This window comes from Trichomycterus rosablanca, chromosome 4 (genome assembly GCF_030014385.1).
Source record: "Trichomycterus rosablanca isolate fTriRos1 chromosome 4, fTriRos1.hap1, whole genome shotgun sequence".
NCBI classification, from domain to species: Eukaryota; Metazoa; Chordata; class Actinopteri; order Siluriformes; family Trichomycteridae; genus Trichomycterus; species Trichomycterus rosablanca.
In genome coordinates this window covers 33,194,645-33,203,761 of record NC_085991.1, presented here as the reverse complement: position 1 = coordinate 33,203,761, position 9,117 = coordinate 33,194,645, and the positions used below count along the sequence as shown (strand labels likewise).

At 37.3% G+C, this 9,117-nt stretch overlaps 1 protein-coding gene across 1 annotated transcript; it reads left to right on the top strand.

Moving 5' to 3' along the window:
- The first annotated feature begins 2,680 nt into the window (after positions 1-2,680).
- On the top strand, positions 2,681-6,355 carry cldn15a (claudin 15a). The gene is made up of 5 exons (XM_062994207.1): positions 2,681-2,928; positions 4,250-4,414; positions 4,502-4,583; positions 5,395-5,505; positions 5,593-6,355. The coding sequence occupies exons 1-5, from the start codon at positions 2,712-2,714 to the stop codon at positions 5,696-5,698; spliced, it is 681 nt and encodes a 226-aa protein (XP_062850277.1). The 5' UTR covers positions 2,681-2,711; the 3' UTR covers positions 5,699-6,355.
- The last annotated feature ends 2,762 nt before the right edge of the window (positions 6,356-9,117 follow it).

Here is a 9,117-nt window from a genome sequence, read left to right as displayed (position 1 = left end):
CCACAAATAAATTGGAACTGACGGGAACTGTATTTTCAGATTATTTATTAAATGGCTACAGGCTAAGAAAAGGAATAGTACGTGTTTGCAAAATTGATTTAAAATAGGAAAAATCCCTATTTGTGTCAAGTACTTTTCTAATTCCTGACTTATTTTTAATAGAATTATTAAGGTGTGCAACTGATTGGACTAATCGGAAAACAACAGACACCAGTGCACTTTTTGGTTTTGTTGTATTTATTTTTGTCCATAGACATTATCCCTATACATTATGACTGAGCTTATCCAGGGGTGCTATAAGGGGGCAAGTGAAAAAAAGATTCCAATAAAATCTACCTCTATGGAACCCTATGGTACAAAATATGTACATGAGAACCAAAATTGGCCAGAACAGGAGGCCTCATACATTCTGTCATGGGGTCAAAATGTAAAGGCTTATCTCCCACTTCATCAAGCTATCACTTGCATGTTAGATGGTAAAATCTTTCACTTATGAAGTTTTATGTAGCAGGTGGGGCATGATTTAGCATGGGTCTGTACCAGGAGGAAGTGGTTGGGGAATAAAAAGATGAATTAATGGCATATGGTGCACACCTGAAACTTGTTTTCTGAGCATTATGTATGTATTTGTTCCTGGAAGTATGGCGTATGTTTAAGTTAAGGCATGATGCACATAAGGCCCATTTATGGCTCTGTTTAGTTCACTTTCTCAGGCCTGAATAACTGTAGTATGACAGTTGTTGCACGATGTGTTTGAAGCAATGGCCTCAGAAGGTGGCTGATGTAAGTGAATGGTGTCATTGAGTTCAAACACAATCAGATCATTTAAAGACTTCTAAGTGGCTCAGAAGACTGAGTCGAGTGACACCCATCTGACACCTTTGCCAATGATTCAGCTGGCAAAGGATCTCATGTGAGTATTTACACATCTAAAAAAATATTCATACCATACTATGCATACTATTATTAACACAGTTTAAAGACGAGCCCAGCCACTGCTGGTAAGATGTGTTGTAGTTTGTTTCAAGAGGGAGTGAATTAAAAGCAAACAAGAGAAGCAGAAGCTAATGTGGACTGCCTGTGTCTTGTTTCTAGTGGTTGTGAGGGTGTGGTATTCGGTCTTTAGAGATGATCAAACTATGATTAGGCAAACTGAAAGAGACGTTTTTTTTAAACCTTGGGCACCTCTAGATGAAAAGCATTCACTTATTTTAAAGATTTGTTTTGGAATCCTCCTTACATTTTCACTGCTGGACAAATGTGAATGATGTAACCAGTGGTCAGAGATAGACATGTTTTGCCTGATTGATGACCCTTAAATGTTCACAGGACAAGAACACAGTGTCACTGATTCTAAGCACCAGTGTGAATTGTCCTGGCACAGAGTGAGTGAGTGAGTCAGTGAGTGAGTAAGTGAGTGGCAGGCAGGCTGGCAGGCAGGTGGGCTGACTGGCAGGGATAGGTTGGGCAGCCAGCCAGGCAGGCAGACAGACAAGATATGTCCAGGTGATTCTTTTCTTTCAAATACTAGGGCAAGCTGGATATATGTACTACTGAGTTTTTGTGTTTATTTTCATTTCAAATTACCCATCATGCCTGAAAAATCTTACAAGTGATGCAAAAAAGTATTCATACACCCTTCTTTTTCACTATTTTAGAGCAGCTGTTCTTCAATGGTCAGGACCCCCACAGGACCACTACAGAGTAGGTGTGTGTTGTGCTGGTATGAGTGGATCACACACAGCAGCACTGATGGAGTTTTTAAACACCTCACTGTCCCTGCTGGACTGAGAATAGTCCACCAACCTAAAATATCCAGCCAACAGTGCCCTGTGGGCAGCGTCCTGTGACCACTGATGAAGGTCTAGAAGATGACCAACTCAAACAGCAGCAATAGCTGAGAGATCGTCTCTGACTTTACATCTACAAGGTGGACCAACTAGATAGGAGTGTCTAATAGAGTGGACAGTGAGTGGACACAGTATTTAAAAACTCCAGCAGTGCTGCTGTGTCTGATCCACTTATACCAGCACAACACACACTAACACACCACCACCATGTCAGTGTCACTGCGGTGCTGAGAATGACCCACCAACCAAATAATACCTGCTCTGTGGTGGTCCTGTGGGGGTCCTGACCATTGAAGAACAACATGAAAGGGGGCTAACAAAGCATGCAGAGAAACAGATGGACTACAGTCAGTAATTGTAGAACTACAAAATGCTTCTATATGGTAAATGGAGCTGATAACATGGACAGTGAGTGTAGAAACAAGGAGGTGGTTTTAATGTTATGGTTGATTGGTGTATAGTTATTTTTCAAATATTTAACCCCTGGCATGCACTCATGATGCATCTGAGAAAAAAACAGCTTCAGCGTTCCCAGACTAGTGTGTTAATGACTTGGCTATCAGGGTCAGGAGGCGGAACGTTGGACTTTGGTGCTGCATGGACTCCCGATAACCACCTGCCGAGTTTCAGGGTGTAAAACGTGGAGGAGAGGAGTGCGCAAAGAGGGAAGGGCAAACATCAATGATTGAATCCAGTGGATTTAAACTCAGCATCTTAGTTATCTTTTTCTCACAGGTGCTCTGTTCCTCCTCCTAGAATCATAACCAACTGGACATTCATATGAATACAGTGAAACATAGAGGAAGTCAATTAAGGATATTATATTACGATTTTTTCAACACTTTACGCACTTGAAAGGAAATGGATCCTATAGTTGAAGTGGTGGCCCTATTGCTTGGGTTTATCGGCTGGGTTATGGTGGGGGTTGCTTTACCGAATCGCTACTGGAAGACCTCAACAGTGGACGGGAATGTAATCACCACATCAACGCTCTATGAGAATCTGTGGATGTCCTGCGCAACCGACTCAACCGGAGTGCACAACTGCCGAGAGTTCCCCTCACTGCTCGCTCTCTCCGGTGGGTACAAACCAACTCATTCACTTATCAACCATCAGAACTACCAGCCCTGCCAAACAAAAGCTTCTCTTTAACTCATTCTACACCTAACTCTCATCTTAAACGAAACATCTGAGATGGTAAAACCACTAATTTGCTTCAGAAAGTTGTCTTTTTATTCAGTTTAAAGTTAAATTAAGTAAACATTTACCACAAATTTGCTCTGTATGTTTGCTGAATTTACCATAGTAAAAAAAACATATTTGTAAAATAAATCATGTGTAAAAAAATAATAATAATAATTTTGTGCATAATCAAGTGCAGAAGAACTTATTGTCAGTTAGAAAATCAACAAAACATTAAGTGTGAGTAAGGGTGTCTATTTTAGCACAGAATGTTCTAATCTATACTATATATTAGAGATAATGTGTTTATAATTTTAGGGACTGATTTAAAACAATAATTTAAAATATTTTATGTGTGTATACTAAATTAAGCACACTTAAATCATGTTCAGTGTATTATATTTAAGCAATCAAAAAAATGTTTAAGGCTACTAATATTAAAAGGTATTAATATGTGCAGATGTATGAATAAAATGCAGCTTATTTTCTTATTAGCTATAGGCTTGAGAATGTCACCATTATTAGTTACTGTTTGGCTTAGTAATTTGTTTTAACTGTAGTGGTTTTTTTTACATTCACACAAAAAAAAAAAATCATTTAAAAAATTTTTTTAATTTTTTTTTGGTGGTTATTTGTTTGTTGGTTTGTTTATTATGTTGTTTTTACATTTACTGTATGTCAAATGCTTGTTTACAGAGTAAATAGGTGGAACTAAAATTAGTATTTGCAATTAAAAATAAATAAGATGTGCTTTATTTTGCTATAAAACAAATACATTAAATCTACTAAAAGAATGCCAGCATGTAAACATTTATATGTTTCTTAGAAAGTGAATTATTCATAGCGATCCACTACGCTGGCCCACCGCTGTTGTGATCCAGGTTCAAATCTCAGCTGTGCTATCAGCCAGCTGGGCGCCTACACAGGCAAACAGTTGAAATTGAATTTATTTTGTACTGTTCAGCTATTCCTACAAAACAAATAGGTCTACTATTCTAAACATAAAATTTTAAAGAATTAATTAGTTTAAACCTATTTTTTTATTGTAGCATATCATTCTGTTTATCTGTGTTCAGCAAAGTTGACTTTACATTTTCTTATTTATTGGCTGTGATATTAATATAACACTCTAAAGTTCTAAAGTTTCTTTAAATCACTGGCGTTTTCTTCAATACCCAAACAAATGTTATTAAAACACAAATGTAAACTTGCTACAGGTTATCTTCAGGCATCAAGGGCACTGATGATTACCGCTATAATTCTGGGCACATTCGGCCTGGTGACCACGCTCATAGGCATGCAGTGCTGTAAGGCAGCTGAGGACAACCCGAACCTTAAAGGCAAAATGGCTGGAACTGGAGGAGTCTTCTTTTTGCTCCAGGGTAAAGTAGTCTACACCAGACAATATACTAATTGTATACTATTTAACTAGACATATTAATGGTGTGTTTTGTATGTTTTTACTCAAGGTTTGTGTACAATGATATCTGTGTCATGGTATGCCTTCAACATTACCCGGGATTTCTTCAATCCACTCCACCCAGGGACCAAGTAAGCAAGAGAGCTGTGCTCTTTTTGTGTTGAAATGATGCTGCCACCTGGAGTCACACACACACACACACACACACACACACACACACACACACAGACGAACAGAAGGTCAAAGTTATCCAAAAAATATATTACCTTTGTAAAAGAAGAAGGAAAAAAGGATTACTCCATTTTCCATTATTTACTATTAGTCCATGATATATTTTACTCTGTTTATACAATTCCCCCCTTTTCCCAATCTAGTCATATCCAATTGGTTGTGTCTCTTCTCCACTGCAGCAGATCCCTACCCTGACCGAGTAGGGCTGTACCTAACACGCGCCTGTTGACGTGTGCAGTAGCCAACCGCTTTTCACCTGCACAAGGCAGATTCACACAATAATCAGTATCTCATATACCACTTTAAACTGAATTTTCTCCTTCTGTTCAGTGTTTAAAATAGTTAGGTTTTAGGATTTGTTTAATTTATTTTTATACATTTCAATAAATAGGAATAGGTTCCTGCTGTCATTGCATGTGACTAATTTATTGCAGCCCTCACACAGACACTCACACACATAAATACTTTAATCATTGATTATTACCTTTTTAATTAATTCATTTTTTTTTATTTTTACTTTTTATAACTGTCATGTAATCATATGTAACAATTATATACAGTACAGTATTTGTGAGCCACTGTGTGTTTCAGGACCTATGGAATTATCATAACCCTCTTCCTACCTTGTTGCCTTTGACTGTATTCAGGTTGTTTACAAAATTAGTACCGCTGTGTTATCCCATTTAACTATTGTGTGGTTTTGGGATGTAGGTATGAGTTAGGTGAGGGACTGTACATTGGATGGTGTTCTGGAATTCTTGCCATATGTGCTGGAGTGTGCCTAATGTTCAGCTGTAAAAGTAACTCTGATGATGGAAAACAGTGAGTATCCATATCTTTTCTCACTTACACACATATTAAGCTGCAAACAATTAAGTAAATGGAATCTTTTGCTTATATTTTATCCAGTGCTAGTGCATACCCCTACCAGCCCTCCAGAGGAACCGTATATTCTGCAGGAGTTTCATCAAGAAAAGATGCTCAAAGCACTTATGATAAGAATGCTTATGTCTGATTGAAGACCAAACGTTAGACCAGAGCAGTATGGGTCGTTTAATTTTATATAAATATAAAGACCACGGTCTGTAGCTACAGCACAAACATGTAAATATGTACACAGTGTAAGTTAGTTATAATCTAATAGTGAAGCTGTGCCTTGAAATTTTTATACTTTTATAGCCTACATATTTTGTCACATTTACATTCACAATGATTTGTACAGAAATAAACATTTGTATGTGATTTTGTAAGAGTTATACAGATGATTGACAAATAAACAAACCAAAGTGTGCTATTGGGTTGCATCAAGCCATCAGAACAGCTTCAGTATACCTTAACTCGAACTTCAGTAAACCTTTACTACTTTAGAAAGTATTCCCCTAGTTGGTGATAATGGTGGATTCAAACACTGTAGTTCAAAATCTCCTAAAGGTGTTATGCTACTTGGGTAAAGACTCAGTGACTGCAAAGACCTTTGCCTGAAAATAGAATCATGCCAGCAAAATCCACCCCACATCTAACCTTATTATGTTTCTTTGTTTTTTTGTGTTCATTTTTCCTTTATTTGTCATCCATCTGTAAAGGTTTTTAGTTATTGTGATATTGTAAATCCTTTGATATTGACATAAGTTGATGCTGTCTCTTGTGCCATTGAATTATAGTCAATACAGGTTCCTAGTTATTTTAAGTTATTAACACTTGTAGGATCATTAAAAACACTTTTAAGACCTTTCACTGAGGTGTGGATTTTTATTGTTAATTTTGAATTAAGTATAAATAAGGGAATAAAACACCACCATGTATGTATGTATACAGTATACACATTTGTAAATAAATACAAACACTCATAGATCTAGATGTTCAATATGACCTTAATGTGATTAATTCTTTATATTCTAAATATGGCTAATATATAACTGAGATATATAACTGAGAGAAGCCATTGAAAAATACCAAAAATAAATTATGCTGTAGGCTTGCTAAGTATGCAGTACTTGACTTGAATGAAAAAACATTACAAATAGAACATTCATTGAGCACTGTAAGGTAGCATAAGGTCAGACATTTCATTTTGTCATATTTGTATTTGTAACTTCATGTTTTGTTTCATACCCTACTTGTTTTAAATTTAAGAAAAATGTTTGTTGTACTACAAGCTTGCAGTACTGTTTTTTATTTAAACATGAGGGATTAGTTAGTACATAAATTACACAAAATTATAGTTTATCAAATTACAATTACAACACAAATTTTAACATTGACTCAAATATTTACATTTTTATTCACTATTCTACACTCACTGGCTCCAGCGAGAGACACAGGGCCTCCTGAAATGTCAAGATATCTGTGTTTACTCTTGTTAGCATTGTAGGTTAGCATCCTCGCCACAGTAGAGTATGTACTTTTTATCACAATATGATCATTTTTGATGAGAGGTAGAAACATTTGCTTGCTATATTTTTCTGTTTCGTATTTGTGACAGTTACAAACTCTTATCATCCTAGACAAAAGTAAATGAACACTTGAACATACTGAACACAAGTGGCACACTGTCACTTTAACCATCTCGTGATTTGTTGCTGCTTCGTTTTGCTGCTACACTTTTTGCAATTATGCACTTTAGACAACATAAGCTGCTGCAGTTTTTTGTGCAATACTTTAAAATGTAAATACTCTTTACTTGTACTTTTTTAGTTTCTTAGTTTATTCTATTTTTATACTTATCTTAGTCTATTCTTATTTTATTCATGTCACACACACACACCGAGGCCTGGGTAACTGTATTTAGTTCTATCATGTAAGTGGTTAAATGACAGTAAAGCTGAGTCTGAGTCTGAACATGCCATGAAAACCATGAGCATTAACATAAAGACCATGAATTACTTTTTCACAGCTACAACAGTTTCTTGTCTTTTGGAGATGTTCAGTCAAAGGAGAATTTATGGTCAAGCACTTATGTTGGATAAGAAATCCTGGCTTGCAATGGATATCAATGGTGTTCCAATGGTTTGAGACCAGGGCTGTAAGCAGGCTACTTAAATTTCTTCACACAAAACTTATCAAACTGTATTTTTACATTTAAGGCATTTTGCAGATACCTATATTCAAGCAACTTACAATTGTAGCTAATCACACTGCAAGCAATTAAGGGGTTAAGGGACAAGCTCTAAGGCCCAACCAGTGGCAACTTGGCTGTGTTGGGGCTTGAACCAGCCACCTTGGTCCAAAACCTTAATCACTAAGCCACAACTTTTTTTATGGAGCTTGCTTTGTGCACAGTCATGCTAATACAGGAAGAGGTCTTCACCAAATGGTTGACACAAATTTGAAAGCATAAATTATTAACTATTTAATGTTATTGATGTTACCTGTTAGCTATGAGTGTGGCTGAAACACCTGATCTCAACCACAGAAAGAATGTCCACATAGTGTATCCATACTGTGGTATAAACTGTAGAGCCAAATGTCTACTGATGGGCAAATTTCTATAATTAGGCTATTTACACAGTTCGACCATAATAATTAAAACCACCTCCTTGTTTCTACACTCACTGTCCATTTCATCAGCTCCACTTACTATATAGGAGCACTTTGTAGTTCTACAATTACTGACTGTAGTCCATCTGTTTTTCTACATGCTTTGTTAGCCCACTTTCATGCTGTTCTTCAATGGTCAGGACCCCCACAGGATCATTACAGAGCAGGTATTATTTGGGTGGTGGATGATTCTCAGCACTGCAGTGACACTGACGTGGTGGTGGTGTGTTAGTGTGTGTTGTGCTGGTATGAGTGGATAAGACACAGCAACGCTGCGGAAGTTTTTAAACACCTCACTGTTACTGCTGGACTGAGAATAGTCCACCAACCTAAAACAACCAGCCAACAGCACCCCATGGGCAGCGTCCTGTGCCCACTTATGAAGGTCTAGAGGATGACCAACTCAAACAACAGCAATAGATGAGCGATCGTTTCTGACTTTACATCTACAAGGTGGACCAACTAGGTAGGAGTGTATAATAGAGTGGACAGTGAGTGGACACGATACTTAAAAACTCCAGCAGCGCTGCTGTGTCTGATCCACACCACCACCATGTCAGTGTCACTGTGGTGCTGAGAATGATCCACCACCCAAATAATACCTACTCTGTGTTGGTCCAGTGGGGGTTCTGACCATTGAAAGGGGGCTAACAAAGCATGCAGAGAAAATGATGGACTACAGTCAGTAATTGTAGAACTACAAAGTGCTTCTATATTGTAAGTGGAGCTGGTAAAATGGACAGTGAGTGTAGAAACAAGGAGGTGGATTTAATGTTATGGCTGATCAGTGTATATGGTCATGGTGGACTTCCCTACTATGTAACTGCATGGCAGAGGGTCAGGAGCAGTAATAAAACTCTAATGGAGCTAATACACAGGTCATTTGCTTGCACTTTA